At 43.0% G+C, this 24,597-nt stretch overlaps 1 protein-coding gene across 1 annotated transcript in view; it reads right to left on the bottom strand.

Annotated features, from left to right (window-relative positions):
• Positions 1-3: 3 nt before the first annotated feature.
• SLC22A3 (solute carrier family 22 member 3) overlaps positions 4-24,597 on the bottom strand; it is a 30,056-nt gene continuing 5,462 nt past the window's right edge. Inside the window, exons 2-11 of the mRNA XM_048299447.1 lie at positions 20,164-20,267; positions 18,046-18,200; positions 15,453-15,618; positions 14,357-14,474; positions 9,637-9,734; positions 9,285-9,499; positions 6,771-6,879; positions 6,420-6,532; positions 5,140-5,239; positions 4-4,408 (exon numbers count right to left, since the gene is read on the bottom strand). Coding sequence (XP_048155404.1) covers positions 4,351-4,408; positions 5,140-5,239; positions 6,420-6,532; positions 6,771-6,879; positions 9,285-9,499; positions 9,637-9,734; positions 14,357-14,474; positions 15,453-15,618; positions 18,046-18,200; positions 20,164-20,267 — 1,236 coding nt within the window. The 3' untranslated portion in view covers positions 4-4,350. The remainder of the gene's footprint in view (positions 4,409-5,139; positions 5,240-6,419; positions 6,533-6,770; positions 6,880-9,284; positions 9,500-9,636; positions 9,735-14,356; positions 14,475-15,452; positions 15,619-18,045; positions 18,201-20,163; positions 20,268-24,597) is intronic.

Consider the following 24,597-nt stretch of genomic DNA (forward strand, 5'->3'; position numbering starts at 1 on the left):
TGGTTTGTGTTTTTGTATTTTTTATTGTCATGGAAATACATGTGTCAGCAAAAGTATAAATGTTGCATCAAAGATATAAAACAGTGAATAAAAAACAGCCTGACCCTGAAGTTAGTCCCTAGCAAGAAAGGAAAATAGCTATCAATGATTACCACAAGTAGTGACAATGCATTTACATATTATAAAATTTAGTTGTCCACAGTACCCATTTATTTCTTTTTATAGCATTATCTGACTACGTAACTGTAAGATGTACATTTTTCTTCTCTAAAAGAAGATTATGTACACATGTGGTTATAGGAAGTGAAAGCTTAAACCTTTTGAAATGCTTTCCAGGAAAAGCTTGACTCCTGCTTGCCAAGGTGAAACAATTGCTGACTATGAACTCCTGCTCACATCCCGACTCTCTTGCATATAAACCAGGGAGCTCCCCACAGGCATCTGGGGACCCCCAGCTCTGTGTAGCATCCTTCCTGCATCCCCAGAATGTGCTGAGTCTACTCCAAGTAACAGTAATCCCCTCCTGAGGTGGGATTTGTCTTGTCCATTTTACGCACTGGAGAGGTGCACTCCCAGACAAGCCAAACTGTGCATCATTTTTAAATTGTCTTTATGTTTTTGTATGCCTGTACATACAGAAGGGATGTTTTGTATCCTAGGAGTTTTGGTTTGGTTTGGTGTTTTCTCACATTGCCTTAAAGGGAGATGAGAATTATAAAGCATAGTTAGGTGGCAGGGTGATTTTTGAAGTTTCTACACCTGGAGTCTGATTCTGGGAGATGCAATCATCTCAGGGCAGTGCCTTCCTGAGCAGGAGTAGCTCTGATAAAGCACATCCCACCCCCCTGTCTGGTCAGAGGGATTCACTGAACACAAATACCCTCCTGCATATTTTCCATATATATCCACTTTGATCATTAAGCCAGCCAAGAGATTTGTACAATACTTCCCTGGCAACAGAAATTCTGTGTTGCAGCTTGGTCTGTGATTTGTTAAGCTCTTCAGATGTGAACTCTTGAATGCATGGTTAATACCTGGCTTGTAGACAGAGAAACCATTGGCCCTGCTCTCCTTGCCAAAATGGTAAGTGCCTGGACATGCGTGAGTTGCCACAAAAGTCCCACCTCACAACCCTTTAAAAAGTGCCAATTGTGATCTTTTCCTTCTGCCAGACTGTCAGCGGCAATAAAAATTGCCACTTTCTGCAGCAAACATTTGCACAGTCTGGGTGAAGTAACTCAGCACATTTGGTGGCAGTGGCACATTTGACCCAAAATAGCACTTCCCCCTGCTTGTTGGTCCAAGAAACCTCTTTGCTGGCAGGAAGAACACAGCTGTGTTTCTGAGCTCACATTGTTCGTGTGCCTTTGGTGATGGTGTGGTGACCCTTTGTCTCTTGTGTACCTCAGATCTCTCACTGAGCCTCTGGAGGATACACATGCAGGACAGCTATAGCTGACAGAGTTAGGGCCCTCCTTGAAGAGTTGCCTCTCACTGAGTGAGCTGGGTCACAATAGCCATTTTACTGTCAGCACATGCACCTTAGGAAAACACTGCTGTGCCTCCTGAGAAGCTTGTAGGACATCCCTGTAAGTATTAAGCGCTTTGAGGCACACATGAATTTAGAATAACTTTTTTTAAACAAACAGCCTGTCCTGTGGTCTGCATGCCCACGTGCATCCACCTCCGTGCAGCTGGTTTTCCTTGGGGTTCTCCTTCACTGAAGCTCTTCATCTGGTTCCACCACCTCATCTGTCCTCCCTCGCCCACAGGAGTGGAACCCCACTGTCACCAAACCGCTGGCCATACCCCACGTTACATACCCACTGCACCTTCATGAGGCAGCACAAAGTCTCACAGAGATGGGAGGATTTTTCAGTTTACAAAATCCCTGTTAGGGATAAGAGTTAGCACAGGAGCAATTATCAAATACAAACACCACCTGAAGTTGCTAACTGCTACTAGATTAGAAGTCAAAACATACGCACAGGCTTTTTTCTGCTGTCCTTTACAAAATTAATTTTTAAGAAATAAATATATTAAACATTCTGACACTGCCCCTAGCCACTTCACCTATCAAAATTTATCACTTATATTATCTTTTGAGCAACACATAACGCTATGCAAAACAAAGCATAATCTCAAAGGCAGAAACAAGTCTTTGCATCTCTCACTTCTCAACATGTTTTAGTTGTCCACAAACAGAAGAAACTGGCAAATATTAATCACATTTATTTGGAAAGTCGAAGCTTTAAAAGATCTCTGCAGTCCTTCTCAAACTGCTTAAGTGTTTAAGACACTGATTTTAAAAAAAAGAAGTCACAAAGAAGAAACACTAAATGGAAGAGAGTGGTTCAGCTCATCCAGCATCACATGTGATTACTTCACCTGGTTCTCCATGGTGCCTTCAGTAGGGGTTGGCTGGGCTGAGTTTTGTGGCTGGGTGCCTGCACTTTCCACCCTGCACTGAGACACAGCATCTGGCCAGTGCCAGCCCAAAGCTTCCAGTTCAGGGCTGGTCTCTACCAGCCAGCCTTGGGCTATTGTCTTCAGCTATCTATAGGGTGTAGGAGAAGTTTTCTCCCTGTATCAGTAGCTCCAGTCTTGGGTTGTCTTCTAGATTAGCTGGATACATTGTGAGATGTTCATTTAGTTTCATATCTCTAAGTCATTACTGACTTTTGCTAAGCATACCTTTGACCTTTACCATGCCTCAGAGTAAGTTAGAAACAGCCTTGAAAGACAGGCCTTTATCACTAACTGCCTAAAGTGTGCAAACATTAGGCTGGGATTATTATTAAAGGTCCTGTTTTCCTCCAGAAGGGCTGCTGATAAGGGCAGTTGCTGGGTAAAGGCAGGGAGAGTTGGGAACTGTTGAAAATTACAGTATATTCCTTACCATAGGAAATCCTTGTGTGCTCTTAGGATTGTAAGACTGGAGCAGTGGTCATTGAGTTTCACTGACTGTACTATAGTGCTACTCATTTGTGGTATGAACCTTCCAAACTCAGTCCTATATTTGCTTAGGCTAAATACGTTTTTTTCTGAGCTTATAAGGCCCTTAACCACTGCTCACTGACTTTCTTTTGTTTATTTATTTCTCTGTTGGTAACAGGATACCTTTTGAATGCCACATCTTTTCAAGTCCTTCCCTGTAAGGAGTGTATTGTTCACCAGCCAGTGGCCAGGACACCATTCTTGATGAAGGTCATACAGGAGAAAGGAAAAGCAGTCTGTCCCTGGAATCCGCTTGCAGAGCCAGAGAGTTACTCTGTTACATCGTCTTCAAAGGACCAGTTAACACTTCCCTCCATAACCAAAGCTCCTGTCTCAGCCCTGCCCAAGACAGCTTAACATCTCTGTCAACAGCCCAAAAAAATTATCCCCAGGACAGAAAGATGGCAAATAGTGATAATGAACAGAAGACAGAAATTGCAGGTCACCTTGGCAGTGGTAGGGTAAAGGAATTTGGTTTGTAGGGATGGGCAGAGAGCATGATTTGCAAAGGAAAAAATCAGCATGCTCTTGAGAGAGGTGTTTGGAAAAGCATTTAAAAGAGGAGAGCAGGGAGAATCCCTTCCCTTGGAGATATGAGGGGTGTCACATGAACCCCAGCTGTGTCTGGGAAAGGCACTAGTGGGCAGCAGGACAGTCTGTCCCACAGAGTTAATGCCCTCTGCAGGGTATAACCCTACATAAAGCCCTGGAAAGGCGAGGAGGACTGCTGCTGCATTTCAGAAAGCCCTTGAACAAGGAGGGAAGCAGGGCTTTTGTTGAAAAGGGTCCCTATGGATGACAATCAGACCATAGAGAAGTTCTCCTGATGCACACTGCTGATTCCCAGCCTTCCCAACCAGGGAAAGGTCTGATCACCCTGATCAGTACCCTCCTTTCTGAGCTATCATGTCTTCTGTTTGTCCAAATTCTTTAGGGGCAAAGGAGGTCAGGTTGAAATAGTCATCCTCTCCTCCTCAAGGTCATCTAAATCTTAAACAAGCAGTACTGTTTAAACTCTTCCCACCCAAACAGAAATCCTAACAAAACAATAAACAAATGTCTCAGATAAAGAAATAAATACAAGGGCACTGAGCTGGACAGTGCATCTTTTTAAAGCTGTTTGTTCTCTCTGAAGAACCACAGTGCCTTCTTGCAAACAGTTTACTCAGAAAAAAAAAAGAATTTATTCCGTATTCATAGAAAAATACACTACTTGTATTAAATGTCCTTGTGCTTAGAAGAAGAACATGAAGTTTAATCCATATTCTGCAGCAAATTTTGAAGTGGTGGCAGGTGGAGAACAAATTCCCATTATGGGAACAAAGTTCTTAGCTCAGTGCTGTCCTTCAAAAATCAAATGTAAGAGTTGGTGTCCCGGTGTTTCCGTTTCTTGCCACATTTTCCAAAATGACTGTTGAAACAGAAGGGGAGAGGGATATAAGTGTGAAAAATCAGGAAAACACATAGTTCAAGTTGTAGTCCAAGCTGCAGTACTGATACATTCCTCCTTCTTTATTTTGTACATTGAATCAGGCAAAAGTTCTTAATAATATCCAAAGCCTCTCCTTGAAACCTTAATATATAGCACTAGATCCTCAAATTATTTAGCCAAGGTGTAAATATTCCCCTCATATCTGCAGGGCAGTGAAGAGTCTGGCTTGCTGTGTGCCAGGAGCAGGAAAGCTGTGCCTACAACTTTTCACCTATAAATCCATCTCATATGTGACCTTTAAATGACTTCATAAATTGTGGAATTGCATTTGTGATAAGGGACCGCTCTTCACAGGATGCTTTGACTGAGGTAAGGGGCTGGTTTTCTCAAGCAGAGAGTTGCAGGCTATGCTTTGCAGCACCTCTCTTGCACACTATTGCTTTCTGCTTCCAGAGATGCATAGGAAAACTTGTGTCCCTATGAGAAAAATACAGATTTTATCACCAGACTTTTTTTAACAGCCTTCCTTAGTGATACTGCGAAGTTCAGGTTTCTGTTGAGGAAAATACCACCTACTCATAGCATCAGCCTAACTAGGAAATTTACTTTGACACTGGAGAATGTCAATGCTTTATGGCAGTTGGTAAAGCTGGAGGACAACATCCTCAGGAAACCTCATCCAGCTATAAGGAAGAAAATACATCTGATACCTTGGAAGCTGCTCCACATCCTCCACTGTCTCTGGTAATGAGATTCCCTTTGTCTCTGGCAAAAGCAATACTAGGATCCCACAGACAGCTGCAAGAATACCTACAATGGATATTGAAGAAATACAAAAGCAATAAGAACATTGTTACTTTTTTATTTTCAGCATTTATCCAGTAAGAAAAGTTTATTCAGATTAAGTTTGAAGTGAGACATTTTAAGGGCATCAGCTATTTCTGATTAACTCTAATCAAATACCTCTATGTTACATTAATTTAGCCTATTACAAAATCACTTGAGGGCTAGGAGTTCATTTGCAGCCTGATCTCCCCAAAGGGAGATCTTAGAAGTCAAAAACCTGAGATAAGTGCACATGGGCAAATGTATAAAAACAGCACTGGAACCAGGGTGGTATTTCTCGCGGAGAACAGATCTGCCTTTGCTCAAAGGGCTTTGTCATGCAGATGCATCTGTGTTTCCTGAAACCACTGAGATTTTCCTGAAATACTCTCTTCCTTTATCCATGGCCAAAGTAAATTATGTGTTTCAGAATAAAAATTCCTCCTTGGGGAACAGCATTCAGATACAAGCTGAATTACAAATGGATATTTTGGAATAATTTCCTTCATAGATATAATTCACATAATGTAGTAAGTCAAAAATAGAAGGGCTGGAGCAAAAAATCAAATGTTCCCTGACTGTTGCACAGTTCACTCTGATCTCCTCTGATTTCGTAGCTGTTTACTTAAGATAGAGGGAATTCATGTGTCCCTCAGAAGCAGCAGACTTTAATAATTAGATAATGTGAACACTGTACTTCTATCTATGTCTTTTCTTGAAATAATGGTAATCTTTTAAAAAGTCTTTTGTCTTTCCAATTTTGTTTTCACCTAAAGTTGTCATTGGCGCAATTTTTCCTTCTTATTCTATCCTTTTTATTTTGATTTTTTTCCAGTCACGTCTGCCTCCTAGACGTCTCGTTTAGCCACACACTCCCATGCAATTACAGAACCTAGCTGTAAGCTTTCTCAGTCTTAAAGCACTTCACATAGCTTTTTTGCTCCTTCAGCGGAGTTACCTAAGCAGACCTGAGCTCTTCCACACTGTGCAGTGAAATCACTCACATTTCACCCATTTGCCATTCAGCCTCTTGCTCCTAGGCATGAAGGTAGAGAACCACTGGTCTGAGGTGGAGATGAGGCCACACACTACTTTTACCCCAAAAGAAAAGCTCTGTTAGGAGAAGGATATTTAAACCAAAAGTACATTGTAAATCAAATCTTACTGAAAATAATTAGAGGTAGCTCCAACCAAATGGCTGCTAATCGAAAAAGCAGGAATGGGGCTATGATCCCACCTAGATCACACAGACTTGAACACAGGGAGACACCAAAGTTTCTGCAAAAGACAAAAATACCAGATATCAGTGCTACCAAACAGAATAAACAGATGTTTAAGGAGTAGAATGTAGACTTAGCTCCAAAATTATCTCTTCAGTATATGCCATCCACATTAAGCAGTGGCTATTCAGCTGGAAAACTCTGGAGGAAACCAAGTTTAACTAAAGGACAGTGAACTAGGAAATGGGGAAAAGCAGATGGAAAAGTTGAACGATTCCTGGGAGCTTTTGACGTACCTCAGTGTCGTAGGGTACAATTCACTGTTCACTAGATAGACAACTTCAAAAGCTATTGTGATGCTCAGTCTTCCCAGTGTGGCAACTGTCGTTTTGAGCCATGGAATATCTGTTCATACAAAAAGAAACACTTCTGTGTGAAGTGTGCTCTGCCACACCAGCAGAGCATTTCTGAGAGCCCCAGGCCCTGTCAGCAGAAGTTATACCATAGGAACACTTTGCAAATCAGACTGAAAGGCCACTGTTGAAGGTATCAATCTATACTGGCATTTATTGCTCTCAAACATCATGTAAGGCTGCTTTGGAGAGTTAGAAATCACTGGAGTTGATTGATTCAAGATGCTGGTGGGGCATAACAGCATGGGTGGGAGAATAACCATCAGAAGCTTCCATGACCACATCCGACTGTGCTCCACAAAGGAGTACTTATCTATACAGGCATGTTATGCTGTAAGAAACACTGTCAAAGCCTTCTGACCACAAGGAAGGTAGCTCTAAAGCTGCATAGAATCATGGAATCATTTAGGTTGGAAAAGACTTTTAAGACCATTGAGTCCAAGCGTTAACACAACCCTCCTACTCCACCACTAAACCACGTCCCTAAGTGCCACATCTACACATCTCTTAAAAACTTCCAGGGAGGCTGCAGTAAAATAATTGTCCCTAGAGCAGTCCACCTACCCCTTGTAATTTTTCTAGCCACTGCACATTAGATACACTCCTAATTATGCTACTCCTGGTCATCCTCCCGTCCCCTTCCAGCATGCCTGGCATGACTGGCATGGGCTGTACCTGACACTGCTCCGCTGGCTCTGCCCAGCTCTCCCAGCTCCACTCAAGCTCCAGTGAGCAGCCACTTCCCTGAATACATCAGTGGGAAGCCCTTGTACATCAGCAGGGGTGCAGTGGTCACCCACACACGGTAAGGCAGAGCTGCCCCACTCATTTTGAGCAACCTCTCTCTGGAGAGCTGGTGCTCTCTGGAAGTGCATCACAAGGAATGTGATAAGCACTTTTGCCATGCCCTTGGGAGAGGACAGTCTCCTGCATGGTCTAACCATGACTAGACAGAGAGGGAGGCAAGTGAAACAAGTCCGAACTCGGCACAAAGAGGAGCTCTGCCACCAGAGAGGGCTCTGGCAGTGATTGTGTTTTTTCAAACTTTCAGTAGGAAGAAAAAGAAAACACTTCAGTTTTCTCTGAACCAAAAAATGAGACACTTGGATTTATTCCCTTCCAAAACAACCAAACAAACCCCCATCAAATTTCATCCCATGTTGCGAGACACTGTCTATGTCCTGAAAAGTTCTGTTTTCAAAAACATATAAGAAAAACAAAGGCTGGAAAGAGCAAAACAAATCCACATCATCTCCCTGGCACCCCTTTAGTCCATCAGACTCCCACGGTGATGGTGACGTCCATGTGGATCCTCCCTCTGCCAGGAGACTCGAACCGTGTGAGCAACACAGTATGATGGAGATCACAGCTGAGAGCTGCATTTTTTTCCATCTGTGTAAACAGACTTCTTCAAAGCAGGACTTGGACCTCAAGTGTCCAATCTGCAAGTATCTTAATCCCCAAGATGTCCTCTCCTCATCTGGGCAGGGTCCTCTCAGCACTTCACCACTACTGAAAGAAAGCTTTTGGCAGCCCCATGATAAAACTTGAGGAACTAAAGCCTCTTAGGATGGCCGGGACTGTCCCTCACTTTGACAGGAATAGTTCTGGGGAGGAAAAAGCCTTTCTCATGTCCACTGAGCTGCTGGTCCCCAGTTACGGTAAGGCAAAGCATAATCCTGTGGTTATACACAATTCAAAGCACTTCCAAATCCTTCCCTAGAGATTAAAAAGAAAAAACAAACAAAACCCAAAAACAACCAGAAGAACCCCCCCCAAAAAACATGGTAGGGAAAACAATTTAAAGAAAAGACAGAAGTGCTGGGAAGCCTTTGTACAATATCAGACCTTTTAGTTGTCCTTGAAACCAGATAAGAATGGCTTAATCAAAAGCCTTATCTTTCTTCCAGCCTCTTAGCATTGTCCAAACCCCTGGGAAAGTGAGGGCAAGGCAACAATCTCTGTGTTGTCCCACAGCCCCTACATTGTGTTGAGGATTGCATTGTTTTGTTTGTAAAGGAAAAGACTACCAAGATGACTCGCTTAAATGACTGATTTCTTACATCACTAAGTGTGTTCCATGTCAAAGAATGTATTTTCCATTATGTTTGTATACTCTTCCCTTGCATTTGTCTTTAAAGAGAGTACAGGGCCTTTACAGACATTTTCTCTAAGACTACCCCCAGCTGTTGTTCATAACCCATCAAAGATATGATTATTCCATGTTGCAGGGCCATCTATATGCAAATAAGGTGTGTTGTTCCATGACTGGGTGCTGCTTGTATCACCAGATGCTTTTTCTTTTATGTGCAGTTTTGTGTGTCGCAGTATCTTTGCTCAGGGGGTGTCAGAGAGAAGCCATTGACCTGAAGAGCCTGACAAAGGGAAGGGAATTACCTTCTGGCAAGAAGGCAGTAATGAGACATGCAATGCTTGCCACGATGTTGCTCATGGCGAAGGGCAGGCGCCGGCCAATGCGATCAATTGTCACTATGATTAGGAAAGCAGCGGGCAGCTCCACAGCTCCTGAGATGAAGAAGTCTAGGTAGAGGTTTCCTCCGATAATTCCCAGGCGCATGACAAGCCCTTGGTAGATCAGGGCACTTGTGAACCTAAACAGCAAAGGGAGAAAAGTGTTGAGAGGCAAACAGATGATTGCAAGAAGCTGGAGAGACCCTAAAAGTCACAAGGGAATCTTTCCTCAAAACCCACCACCCTGGTAACAAGTTGGACTGACATGGGCACTCACCAGGCATACATCAAGATGAATGTGTTCCTCCTCATCTGGGGAGTCCTCACCAGGTCAAGAAAGGAGGGGTTACTGACCTCCTCGTTGCTAATAGTTATCTGAGGAGATAAGTGAGCAGTAGTCAGCTGTCAGGCATCAGGCAGGCACTGGGGCAGAGTTCCCGTGTAAATACGGTGATCAGCAATAATCCAGTCCTGCAAGCAAAGGTGCTGATGAGCCAGTTTGCTGCTCATAGCACTCCAGAGCAGTGCACAGGTACTGGAACAGCTAATAACTGGACATGGCTGTGGGCTTTCCTTAATGATGATTGTGCAAAAATCGATTAAAAAATCCCCAGTATTTACTTGAGAATGGAAAAATTATTTCCTCCTTGTTGACCTGGATTTTCTTGGAAAGTAATAAGCTGTCATTGTCACATCAGGGCCACTGGGCGCAGAATTGCCTTCTGCAAAGAGTGGCAGAGAGGAGGAGACACGGCAAAGCAATGGGCTGAGGGAAGCAGGGAGAGGGGGGCTGAGCAGCAAGAAATGGGCTTGGGAATATCACTGGTGGCACAGCTGGACAGCAAGAAGAGAAAGGGAGCGAGAGATCTGTGACAGTGCTTGGGTGCTACAAAATATTCAACTAATGAAATTCAGAGTGTTTTCAAACACACACGCACTGTGCTGAACATGGCTTTTACCCTGAAAGAAAAAAACCTGCTAAGTATGAATTAATTGTCCTCATACTGCCTACAAAGTATAATAAATCTGTTCTCAGCTGCCTCCAATACAATCACAAAGAGACACTCAATGAAATTACTGATTAGAAGGTTTAACACTAACAGAAAAGAGCAGCATTTCACACAGGCTGTGTTTACCCGTTGAAGTTCATTGCTATAGATACGACACAGCCAGAATACTAGCAGGGCCAAAAAGGGATTAGTTACATTGATTGAGCCTGTTTTTAACTCTGGCCAGCAGTTTTTAACCATGATGTCCAAGCCAGGTGGAAACCCTTTGTTCATATGATCGTTTGGCAAGTGAGGAAGACGCAAGGGAGATAAGGCAGAGGTGGTTTTAGGCAGGGATGGAACATGACTGCCCAAGAACTGGCAGCCACAGCTGGGATTGCTGTCAGCTCTCAAAGCAGCTGTGGGGGACATGGGATTAAACCTGCTGGGCCACTTTTAGAAGGATTTTAGGGAGCCTTGCTGCTTTAACTCTCCATTATTGATCCCTCCTGAGAGGAGGCCTAAGAGGGCAAAGAGAGGAGCAAACTCTTCTTTATTACCACAGCACCTGCTGCTCACACAGGTGCAGGAGCCCAGGCCAGGGGTAGACAGGGGTGAAGGGATGGAGAAGCTCAAGGCAACACGAAGATACATGATGAGAACACAGGTAAAGCCAAAGGCATTGCCTGAGGGTCTCATCAGCTCAGCCAGGGCTGAGCCCAAAGCTTTCACTCTTTATTTGTTTTATTGTATTATAAGGTAGCACAACTGCTTTTTGATGAGATTTAGCTGGATGTATTTACAAATGACTTTTTCATAACTGACACAAAGCTTTGTAAGACAGAGAAACCCCACATTTGTTTGAACTTCCTTTCTACTCCATCTCACTTTTCTTCTGTAACAAGAGCCAAAAGTTTTCTTCAAAGCACTGCCACTTGTGCTGCATGCCAGAGCCCTTAGTGAGGCAGCTGAGGTTGCTGGGTTTCTGCACTGCTCTTGGACTCTCTCATAACACGGTTATAAAGCTGCCATGTCTGTTGTTTATAAGAACAGGCCGCAAGCCATCAGTTGTGACTTTGTGCAAATATGGTTTTAGTTTTCCAGAGGACTAAAGATAAATTCAGCACAACTGCCACTTGTATTTTTATGTCTTAATAAAGTCAAAATAACCCGAAGCATGACTGAGCACTTTTTTACAGATGAAGAAAAAAAGCACTATGGAGAGTCAACTCTTTGCAGGGGAAGAAATCCTCTTTTTGTTCTTTGAAGTCAAGGAGAGCTTTACTATTCACACCGGTGCAGCCAGGAATTCAGTGACAGGGCACATGTTTCCAAAGATACACTACTGAAAACCCTGGATGAAGTTTTATAACTTCCCTCATATTTTCATGTTCCAACAAAATTACATACCAGTTTTCCCACAATTATTTTTTATGTATATAGTTCTACACATGCTTAATTCTGCATAGGCCATGCATGTTTATACATATATCATGTATATAACATTTACACATGTAAGTTAATGTATGTAAGAAATACATGTTTAGATATGGTCTATAGGGTAGGAAAAAATCTATATATAAAGGGACAGGTTTTGATCCACAATTCTCTTAAGAAGCAGCTCCTACTCAGAGGGTTGCAGCTCATTCTGGTTTTGGACAGAGACCAAGAATTAGAAAATTAGTTTGAAAAAATCCTCCATGCTAGGATAAATATGAGCAACTAGGAAAAAAAGAGTTTATAATTTACAATTAATGTAATGAGTTCTGTTTGGAGTTGACCTATACCAGGGTCATAACTCACAGAGCAAAAGCAGCAAATGTTTATCCTTTTTCATAGAAAGGTCATCTGTGGTTTCTGCATGCCAAGAAAAACCCAAAGCTGCAACATCCAGAGCTATGCAAGGGACTTGGCCAATGACATGGATACAGACATACTGGAAAATCTGAGTCAAAGTGCACTGAGGGATAATGCCTCTCACTTCTCCCTGGGCCTCCACACCTGCAGCACTTAGCCTGAAATTCTGGAGTTGTTTCATGAAAGAGAAGTCTGATATCTGTTAATGTGAGAAATACCCTTGATCCATTACCCATGTGCTTCCTTGAGATGCTCTCTTTCCTCTGGGCACAGCACAAAGGAGGACAGAGATTATACATTTAAAAGGTCTCAGGAACAGATCCAGCACAAATCTGGATGTGTGGAGGTTAATCTGTTGCAGCTGTGAGTGGCTTAAGGTCATGAACATGGATACTTTTGAAAAAAAAAAATAAATACAACTTAAAAAGCAAGGAAAGACGCATCTTTCTGACATGATGCTTTGAAAATGCTGATGTTTAGACAGGAAGTGGGTGTAGGAATGCAGGGCTGAATGTGGAGGGGAAGCTGCAGCAGCACAAACTTCCTGCTACATGACTTGGGGCACGCTTGGCACTGCATAATACTGACCAGGATGTGGGAATCTCACAGGTGTATATGCCCCAGCAAAAGACAGTAATTCATAGAATCATGAACAGTTTGGGCTGGAAGGGGCATTAAAGATCATCTAGTTCCAGCTCCCTTGCCATGAGCAGGACACTGTCTACTGGACCAGGTTGCTCAAAGCCTTGTCCAGCCTGGCCTTGAACACTATCAGGGATGGGGCATCTACAGCTTCTCTGGGAAATCTGTTCCAGTGCCTCGTCACTCTCACAGTGAAGAATTACTTCTTAATATCTAATCCGAAACTGCCCCCTTTCAGTTTAAGCCCCTTGGTCTGTTACTTCATGCCCTTGACAAAAGTTGCTCTCCAGCTCCCTTGTAACTCCCCTTTAGGTACTGGAAGGCTGCTCTGAGGTCTCCCTGGAAACTTCACTTCTCTGGGCTGAACAACCCCACCTCTCTCAGCCTTTCCTCACAGGAGAGGTGTTCCAGCCCTCTGATCATCTTCATGACCCTCCTCTGGACTCACTCCAAAAGGTCTATGTCCTTTCATAATCTCATGAAGTTTAACAAGAGGTTTAACAAGGTGTTGCACCTGGGTCCAGGCAACCCCGGGTATCAACACAGGCTGGGGATGAACAGATGGAGAGCAGCCCTGCCAAGAAGGACTTGGCGTGCTGGTGGATGAGAGGCTGGACATGACCCAGTCATGTGCACTTGGATCCCAGAGAGCCAATTGTATCATGGGCTGTCTCAAAAGCAGCATGACCACCACGGTGAGGGAGGGGATTCTGCACCTCTGCTCTGGTGAGACCCCACCTGGAGTGCTGCACCCAGCTCTGGAGTCCCCAGCACAGGAATCATAGAATGGTTTGGGTTGAAAGGAACTTTAATGATCATTCCAGTAAACCACATCTGTTGTCACAGAACCATAAGGCCAATACTGCAATAATCATCTTCTGAGAGCCAGACACTGCTACCAACACAGAACAAGCCAAATGCTGCAGTGCCACAACCATGCTATTGGAAATGCATCAGTTCTGTCATGACCACTGGCCAAAGGTCTGTAACTCTAACACATATCGTCCTACTTGGTGAATAGTGATCTCAGAGAGAGCTTCCTCAGTTGTGAACTTTGCAGTATACTTTCTCTCTATTGAGATGGAAGAAAATTGATACTTAAATTCTAATTTCATCTTCTCTTTGAGTTGTAAAAGGAAGTTCAAGAAAAGGAGCCAGGGAAGTGGATCCTGCTATCTCCACTTGCTCTGTCAGTTAAAATGGAAACTGCCGTGAAATACTATTGTCCCTCAGGTTAGTTTCTGATATTTTCCACAAGTTTTTAAAGTAGGAGTTTTACAAAAGAAACACCTGTTTTGCAAACTTATTTTTTCAGCCCGTATATTTCCAGCCAGTCCACTTTTACCATCTTGCAATTAACAAAGTAGGTGTAGGACTTGCAATCTTGTTCTGGTGTGACCCTTCAAGAGTCCTGTCTGTGCCTTAAAGAGAATGCATTTTAACACCTCTGAACCTTCCAAAGGTTAAGAAAGCTTAGAATAAAACCCTAGCTCAAACACATGACTGTACCTCTGAGTAATGTGGTGAGAGAAATTTCCCATTGTGTTTGGCGATGTCGTGCATGATTTTTAATGCTTTCTCTCCCTTTTTGCGTGTCAGGAGCCAACGTGGAGATTCAGGAACCACCCTGTAAGAACACAAAAGTCATAAGTTAGTCTTTTACCCTGTAACATCGTAAGTAATCCAAAGTCTTCTATCTTTTACCCTGTGTTAACAAAAAACACACTGATTTTTCAGTCTTTGGGATACAGAAACACTTTTGAGGAGTGTTTTTCCAGTCAGTCAGTAAAATATTTGATCCTAGTGGGCAAGAAAGAGGAAAATAGACTACATCTATACTCTGCAAAGCTGAAAAACCAGAAATCTAACTGTCTGCACAATGGTTGTCAAAAGTATAACCAACAAGCTAAGAAGGTTCCTGTAGAATAGCAGCAATGAAAGCCAACACTAAACACGTAGAGTAACACATCCAGGCAGATCAGGAAGCTTCTGGCTGTATCACTGTAAGACAGACACACACATCTTCTATAAACTGAACACAAAGCAATACCACTGATGGGTGTTTCAGTTTCTGCTAGCCTAGGATTAAGAGGATTCACAATTTAGAAGTTCAAGGCAGGCAACATTTAAGGAAGCAATGTTCAGGAAGAGGCTCTGTGAGTTAGTTTCTTCGGATCCATCCCATAGGATGGCTGCACTGAGACAGGTGTTTACCATGGCACAGTGCTCTGCTTTCTCATCAGCTGTCCTTCAGGGGACCTGAGGGCAAGGTCAGATTTGAACTGAGTAGATAATGAGAGGCAGAAGCGGGGTCTCATGGCTGATGGGAAAAATAAACTTTGGTCAAATTAACCTTATAAACAGAGCAGGGTTCTGTGAAGGGCCAGCTGTGGCTGATCAGAGAGACAAACTTTGGGTAGAAAAACTAAAGTAATGTATGTCTGTGGTTCACTAAAAAGGAGTCACATATTACAAAGCCAACAATATGCAAATATCTTCTTCTTAACCTACATCTTCCACTCTGGAGACTTGGGACCACAGCAGGAGTCTCAAGGTGCTCAAATAGCAATAGCAATAAAGACTAGAGCAATGACAGCAACATTACCAATAGTAGAGCAGGAAGAGGAAGTTGGGCAGTGAAATGGCCAGCTGGATCCCCTGCCAGGTGGGAATCAAGTATGCAATTCCAGGGAGAATTATAATTCCCAGGGTAAAGAATATCTGAATCACGATTCCAACAATCCGCTGATCAGAACCAACGATCTCTGTCACTGAGCAGACAAAGCGAAAATAAATAACACAGAAACAAACCCAATTAAAAAAAAAATTATAAGAGGTGGAATATAAGGAAGGCTATTCTGTATCAGGCCACAGGTCTGTCTAGCCCAGCATCTTGTCTTCAGCAGTGTAGGCGTGTCACAGGCTGTCCAGGGCAAACACTGGTGACACCAACTCACGCACCCTCCTTCAGCCAGAGGGGTTTCTGTCTGCGTGTTTACTACTGATCCACATAGGGCCACAACACGGGTTTGAGATTGCATCATGATCATGCTTGGTGGGCAATTCTTAACATTCTGCCTGGGGCAGTTTTGGCACATGCCCCAGACAAGAGGGTCCTTCAGGCAGAGGCTGCTCCCAGCAGGTAATATAGACAAGGCACCGGTGGGGAAAAGAATTAAACCACACCATGCTGGTTGCTCTGAGGGTAAGGTATGATCCAGTCTGGTTTATTTATTAGGGCAATTATAGCTTTTGCTATTTGGGGGGGGTTTATAATTATTTGGTGGATTTTTTATTTTGTGAATGTGTCTAATAGCTGTGAAACCTATGCCTGTCTTTCAGGCAATATCCCATGGCCGTGACATCCACAACTCAGGTGAGCAATGCATGAAAAAGCGTCTCCTGTTTGTTCCAAAAGTGTCACCACTACAACACCTTCAGACTAAAAGCAGAGGGTTTTACCTTGGTTTGCAACACACAGAAAACACTTTCTTTTAAATTTATTTATTTGTTTGTTTGTTTTACTAAAGCAGGCACAATTTTACAAGTAGCAATGGTTTGCTTTGTCTTGCAATGCAGAGAGATATGACACCATAAACATTTTTATTGACTATTTGTCACATCTGCATAGCTCAGGGGCAACTCTGTTGCCTAAAGGTAGCTGCTTAGCACTGCCCCCCAAAAGAGTTGGGTCGTATGTAAAAGCAAAGGGAGGTTATTGGGTCAGCCTGAAACACAGATCAAGAGCTTTGGAGATGTATTAATAGCAACCACCCTCATGGTGCAAACCAACTTATGGTCTGTATATGTTTCTTAAGAGATGTTAGGTTGGCAAACACTCTGGGTGATCCCAGGAGATAAGAGTTAATCCCTGGAGGGATTTAGAAGGAAGCACCCTATCCAAGAGTTAGGCACCTTGCTTAGGTCTGCAGTAATACAGTGTACCTGAGGATCTCAGGATCTCCGAATCTTTCCCTAAAGTAAGGCAGCCTGATCTGAGCATAGAAAAACATTCCTTTCAAGCTTGGCCATTTTAAGGAAGCCATGGATCTGCCATAAAACACATTGCTGGTTAGAGCACTTGCCAAAGTTTCAAGATAAGATCTCAGTTTAAAACTAAGCCATGTGCATGGAAGTGAGAGGAAAAGCAGCTTCTGGTCCTTTCACTGGATATTGAACATGAGCTGCTCAGCAGTGTAACTTTGCCCAGAAAAACAAAGTTCTTCTGGGCTTTAGATGCTAATAGGGCTAGACTGGTATGTTTGCACGTACATCACCCCAGTGCTCCCAGGTCCCACTGTGTTTATGTCTGGCTAAAATTCCACTCCCATTCATCTAAATTCCACTAGGAATTTAAACAGTTGTCACAGGCCTCACAGACAACAGCAATGATACAAGTTTTTGCCCTATATCATGATGTTATCACAATGTTTTGGTTTATAACAGTAGATCACCAAATGGCTGGTTTTATTTTTAAGTAAATCTGACATCCCATCTCCTGTAGGAGGCCTTCCTCACCATCTGGCTTTTTCAGGCTTTATGACTGCCTTACTGAACCTGGAAGTCATTCAAGACATCACAACAATATCCTTTCTCTGTCAAAAGGAAGCTTTCTATGCAAGGAGCTTCACTGCTATAGACCATAGACTGATAAATTATAATGTACCAAAGATTCCGTATCCCTGCTGTTTTGATGCTATTTATAACAAAGCTTCCCTTTCTTTTCCCTTTTCAGGAAAATAATAACCCTAATAAGGACCCTGGTGTCCAGCCTGACACTAAGCAAAGTCTCCCAGCTAAAGAATGAAAGCAGCCAGCCAAGCTGTCCTCCCAGTGAGGAGAAGCAAACTCCTCTGAGCATCTGTGGAAGATGTTCAGATTCTGCCAAAATAAACCATGTCCCTGTTTGTGTATCCGGTTTCTTTGGGGGCTGCTCTGTAGATTTTTATCATCCTGGTTATCTTCTATGTAATAACAAAACGTTTATATATGAATAATCCATTCCCTCACCTCTTAATCATTGGACGACAAATGCATTAACCAGGATGGCTTTGGGTGATTATTTTTCTGCTGACTCTAGGGCCAGTGTTTTGTTCCCAAGAAAAAATATTATGACAAGCAGATGTAGCAAGAGTCTTTGTCCTCCAGAAATGCCTCACTCTTCCTAACCAAGAAAAAAAGAAGGTAACAGCTCTCACCCAGCACGTAGCATGTCATCCAGGTTCCCTTGCCAAACATGCCTTGGAGAAAACGGAAGACCAAAAATACAGTAAAATTTGGTGAAAATGCCACTATGATACCACATATCCCAACCCCAAGGCAGGACAGCAGGTAGATGAGGATTCTGCCATATCTGTTGAAAAAGGAAAAGAAAGTGGAAATCATGAAAAGACACAAATATTTTTCTTTTTTCTCAACATTTCATTTTAGTGATAGATCTGAAAGTGCCTTTTTGAGACCAGCCTTTTTCCGAAAGGTAGCTCTCTGAAATTTTGTAGTATTGGCCCTTGGGATATGGAACTCTTTTCCCTGTAGTAGTTATCACTGTCTTTATATCACTAATTTCAAAACTAGTGATGTCCTCACCAGCCCTCATCTTGTTTTAGAAAACTGTTTGTCTTTTTGTATCTAAACTATGGCCCATACATTCCAGTTCAGGTGTTTGATCTGATCAGGTTTTTAATAAGGGCAATTTTTGTTGGGAATTTCTGTTTTCACAAATTAGTCTTCTAATAATAATTACAGCCAGTTCTGTGAAAATAATTTCTGCTTTACCTACTCGGTGTGATTTTCTAGGTTTGGTTTAGGTTTAGATCACTTCTTTTCAAAATACGCCTAATGTATTCAGGAATCTCACTCTCCAGAAAGAAACATAATTATGTGCCCAAGGTAAGCCATAACTTAAAAAAAAGTCTTCCTGTAGTTTCATGGAATTGTGTCCTTGGAACACAACTAGATCTTTTCTCATTGTTTTAAGAAGAAACGGTGAAAAATGATGCAGCTGTTTATATTACCATAAAGTATTTGCAACAGTATTTGTTTGTTCATTTTGTTCAAAGGGTTTCATGAAAAGAATTAATGCAGGACAAAACCCAGGAAATTTTCAACAAGATCCATTCTTTTGAGTGCTGTCAAGGAGACAAGAGTGAAATGATCTGGCTGCAGCACGTTTCCCCCAGTGCTGTCAATGAAAAACATTCACAGTTCTACAGTAGGCTACATTAGGCTTACTACACACATACTCCTAGATGTATTATTTTCTTTTAATAATTGGCTGTAATATCTCTGCTTTTTCACAGTTTTGAGGTGCTAGTGTCACAATTGCCCAGCCAGACACTGAACAGAGATACTTTAAGTTACTCAATGCTGTGGCCGCTTTTTTGCCTTGCTTTTTCCCTTATTACTATATCCTTTGGAAAGATGAGGTTCTCCTTGAAACTACTTTTGTTTGGTAGTTCAAAATTTTCCATTTGAGATGAAGATAAGCCTGTAAGTATTTCTACCTATGAAGAAGTTGTACTATAAGTTATTATTATTACTAGAGATACAAAAGAAAATATGAACCAGGCAGAAAGTAATTTACAAACTGAAGAAAAATGCTCTGTCACTGAAATCATCAGTGGTGCACTCACCCAATGCACAGGTTGACTACTGTTAAGTGGCAGCACAAAGCACAAACCAGGCTCCCTTCTTTACTCTCAGAGCAAGGTAGAGCTCATGGGAGCTCTGCCTCTGGCACAGGTTAGGTACTCAAGCCTGAATGTCACCCACACCTTTTCAGAATCACAGAATAGGTAAGGTTGAGAGGGACTTGTCCTTGGTTTCATCCAGCTCTCAGAGAGAGCCTGGCAAGAGCTGTGACCTCAGAGGTAAGTATATGAGCACAGCCTGTGAATGGAGAGAGTTACCCACTGAGCCCCTTCCTTCTTTCCTCAAGTAGCTGCTTTCTTCATCAATGGTGCCTATTAATGGTGCCATCTTTCAAGTAAACATCAGTCCAGAAAATTGCTCTGAATTCTTCCTTTTTATTTCTGCCGTTCCTGGGTCCAGATGTGCACAGGAAACATCAAAAACCACAAGAAAAGCTCATTTCATGGAATTTTGAGGTCCAAACAGGACCAGTAAGTACAATCACATAAAGTTTCCAGCCCAAATCAGAGCAAAAATTACATTGGCTGGATTTTGTTAGCACCGTTTGGGGATGTTTATCCAAAGGGAATTAAACCTGCAAAATGTTGACACATGCCTATTTCAGGTGATACTGGAAGTGATTTCACCTCCCAACAAACCAAAGGACAGCAGAACTCATACTGTACCTGTCTGCAGCATAGCCCAGGATGAATGCACCAGCCAGGAACCCCAGATTGAGGATGGCCTGTGAGAGATCCAGCATCCAGGCATTGGCGCACACAAGATCATACTGTGGGAACAAGGGAGAGACATAAACACCCAGGTGGGTCATTTGTCACCCTCAGGGCAAAACATTACAGAACTGCATAGGTCCACATGGGAAGCTGAAAAGGAAGGGGAAGAGGGAGGGGAAGGGGAAGTTCAAATACTCTTGCTCAATAACAAGCACCAGTAGGCCCATAGCAAGCACTCCTCAAGTGGCCATGAACAGGGAGAGCTCCTCCTTGCCAAAAGGATGCTGCCTTTCATACATCAGTTGTCCGGATTTGGACAGCAAATCACTCTTCTGCAAACAACGCTGTTAAATACATTGCCAAGGCAAAGTCCTGACTTTGTTTAGTGCAGAATAAGGGTCCACAGCTATTGCCAGTGAAAACAGCATCTTACAGAAATTGTTTAGTTATTCTTCTTTGTGCCTTCTAGATAAAAGCAAAAACATGTAGTCCCTGAGGAAACTGCAAACAGATCTCAGATCAATTTCAGACACATTGAACAAATGTTTTCTTGGTGTAGCTTTCCCAGACTTTTCTATTCCTTATACTGCAGCATCCATAGCTCCCTAGCATACTAACAAGGATGGGGATGGGGATGAATGGAGGCAAAAGGAAGAGAGAAGTGGTTGAGAGGAAGGGAGAGACTAGGAACTAAAAATAGAATTTACATAGACAGCATGGCATGGGAAATTACTTTACAGTTCCTGGAGAATAAAGGAATATTAAACACTGCAGACTATATGGGATTTGGGAGGTTTCAATCCATACCTGGGGTAATCATTTGAACAATGAGGTCTCAGGACCAAAGGAAGCCACAGACAACAGCAGCTGCCACCATTTACCTAGAGACACCCTTTTGCTTTCAAATGTGAGCTATAAGATTTTTTTTCATTGTCAACAAGGTGCTGGTTGCCGAAGCACACAGTGTGCCACATTTGTGCTCACCAGCACATGAAACCACCAATGTTCAAGCACTCTTCTCAAAGGGAATGGCCACAGGATGGGATAGAGAGATAGCAGCCTCTTCTGCCATTCACAGTTCTCCAGACCCTAAAATTTAGTGTCATGTGCCTGAGCTCCATCTCAGCCCATTTGCATGCTGTAATGCCCAGAGTATTATCTGGGCCTGAGGGCTCAGAGGTGCCTACACAGGACATACAAGGGGCACCTCATAGGTCTCTAACCTGATAGATATCCCACCTCCACTGACTTTAAGCAAAGCCATGGTTTTGATGGCAACCCCATTACTCCAGGGAGCCTGACTGGCCACCTTTCAGCCACCTCAAGCTATGAGCACTGGCTTCCACTTCTGTAAATCTTGAGCAAGAGCTGCAGAAGCCTCTAAGAAGAATAAAAGCTCTCAGCTGTCATACTCAAGGGCAATTGAAATGCTTTCCTAAAATAGCCTGAACATGGAGCAGCACTTTCAGATTTCAAATGCTGCTTAACCTCTTGCTTTTTGAAGCAATGAAAACCCTGGCAAATAGTATCAAAAGATGTATCTTTGAAAAATAGTGGGGATTTGTGAGAACGACCACTAAAAGAAGACTTTTAAAACACAATGCAATTCCCTGTGCTGATGCCAGAGGCTGGGACTCTCCTTGACCCCTTTTCAAAAACTGTATTTATTTTTAAATTATTTTATCTCTCTTTGCTGTAAACAGGCAAGGAATAACCTATCATGAAAGAAAGCAGAAGAACAAAGGCATGCCAGAAAGGAAGGGGAAAGTATCTTTAACGGAGAGGATTCTTTCATCTGTACAGCAATTTCCTATGATTTATGCAGCAGCTGAAACTACCTCTACACTAACAATATCATCAAATATTGTATATATTCTGGGAAATAGGAACATACAGAAAACTTCTAAAGGAGCTGTGGGCTCTTCCTGAAGATTAGTGACAATACACTAACTGTTCTCCTAAGTTAGTCCTGCATTTTGCCATTTTCTAAGTATTTAAATAAATTCTGGTACAGATAAGCACTTCTGTTTGCTTGACAGTAACACCTAGCATTGAAGTCATCACCCCACTAATGTCTTGTTTTTCATTTGCAAACATAACCTTTAGAGGGGAATGTAACCTTTAAAAGAGAATTGAACGCCCCGCAGAGATCTTTTCTTTATCCAAGCTGCATGTCAGACCCACTTCACTGCTTCAGCTGTGACCTGGCTTGGTTGTGCCTGAAAGTTATCCCTATATGCTTCCCTTGGACAAAAATCATCGGCAACAGTTTACCCACGTTTTCAGACTGCCTCCAGTTAGTCCTTAGTCCTCCTGTATGACACCCCTACCAAACACTTCCCATGTTCCTTGCTAGCAGCCTCCACAAAAGGTAGTGGCATGGTGCCTCCTGTCTGTTTCTGAACGTTCATATGCCCATCCATGCAGGGGCTGGTGTTTACACTTCTAAAAATGCTAAAGCATTTATTGCAGTGCCATGCAGCCGGGGGGAGAAGGATACAAAACAGCAAAGTAAAGCCTGTTAGAACGCAGCGAGCTGGCTCCTCACTGTAATCACCAAGCAGGTGATCTAGCTCAGCTGGCCAGCTCCAGCTAAGGGCACATCCCCTTCCTGGCATTGCTGTGCTCTCAGCCAAGCCTCTTACTGCTCTAGTGCAGGCACCCAGCACAGCCCTACAACTCACCTCTGTATTCAGTCCTGCCCTCACCTGCAGGATTTCTATCCACTGTAGGACACAAACCACTGTGCACCTGAATACCGACCCTTTCCATTTAGGGAGCTGACTGAAAAACTGCCCAAAGTGGTAAACAATCCACTTCCTCACTCCTTTTCTCTTAGCCTTGACGATGAGCTGCCATTGTAAGCAGAAATGAGGTGCTGCCATCACAGACAGGCAGCAGGAACCAGCTCCTTCCGGAATTCCTCTATAGTGTCCTTAACAGATGGGAAAAACAGTTCTGTCCTCCTTGCCAGCCTTGCAGTCCATGCAGCCATCCACTGCTGGTTGGAAATACATCCTTGTCATGAATATCTGCATATCTGCTGAGGCTTGGACATCAACGAGATGCTCAGATTTACAGAAGCAGTGGCATGACTGGAAGGAACAGCACTGGTGTGCTTCACTGATCTATAAAGGAGCAGCAAACCACCTGAGTGAGATTTCTCTAGGAGAAGGAAGAGGCTTTGCACTGGCTCCCTGTAGCTCATTAGTGGTGTAATCAGCGTAAGAAAGAGTGGCAACTGGATGAGCTTGTACATGACTAATGACTGAGAAATATGGGGCTGTGGCAACTTCTCCTTTCTTCGTAGCTTTGAAACGAGGCAAACATTTTCCATTTAAGTTTGACCTACAGAGTAAGCACAAACTTGTAATTCCTGGTACTTGAGAGACCTTTATTTACTTGAGCACACGTATCCCTGTAGAAATATATTGTTTTAAATCGCAACATGCCATTAAAAGCTCCTCAAAATGTAGCAGCCTTGGGTAGGAGTTTTGAAGAGCTTTACTGCCTGTTACAATTAAATTACAAAACAATGGATTAAACTCTATGATCAATAAACTTTTACAGTGATTCCCCAGCCCATTTGCAGCAGCATGTCCAGAGCCCAGACACGTTTTAAATGGTATTCATACAAGTGACCAAAAAGTGTTTGGTTTACCCTTTCACTCCCAGTGACAAATGGTTCAGTGAGATATTCATAGTTTAAGGAAACACGGGGAGATGCTGACTGTTGCTGCATGTTCCTTATTTGTTTCTGGGCAGCTCTTCTCCCATCCACTGGCCTTTCAAACTACTAGCTTTCCCACATCCTTATTGCAACAAACCCCTCTGCAAGGGAGTGCAGTGGAAAGGGAGAAATTACCTTCTTTTTCTCTTTCTGTTAAAGCTTCTCTCAGAGTGCTAAGGGATGAAGCAACTGTCATTCTGCGTGTCTTGTTTCAAGCTGAGCACTTAACAGGACAAGAGGAGTCAGTCACTACCCTGCTGCCAGGGCACTGGGACTCAGAGCCTGAGGGACCAGTTAGCTTTGAAAGCTTTTTAAGTTTCTCTGCTGTGCATGACTGAAGGCCCATGACCTTTGTGTCCCTGACATTTGGATCACCTCATTCATTGAGTATCCTAGGACAAATAACCTGTTCTGTCCTCCTCCTTTTTCTCTGTCTCTTCAGGGCCAAAAAAAGAGGGAGGTGGAGAAACTCTTCATCTCCTAACGGAGGAAAAGCAGCAGCTGTCCGCAAAATAATAAGAAAAAAATTAAACCCCCAGCTAGTACCAGTGGGCTTGATGGCAATGGAAGAAACACCATCCCATTGGCTTAACCCCTGCAAGCAACCGCTCCAGCCCCTCCCATACAGACAAATCTTAGTCAGAGCTTCATGAGAA

Source organism: Corvus hawaiiensis, chromosome 3 (genome assembly GCF_020740725.1).
Source record: "Corvus hawaiiensis isolate bCorHaw1 chromosome 3, bCorHaw1.pri.cur, whole genome shotgun sequence".
Classification (NCBI taxonomy): domain Eukaryota; kingdom Metazoa; phylum Chordata; class Aves; order Passeriformes; family Corvidae; genus Corvus; species Corvus hawaiiensis.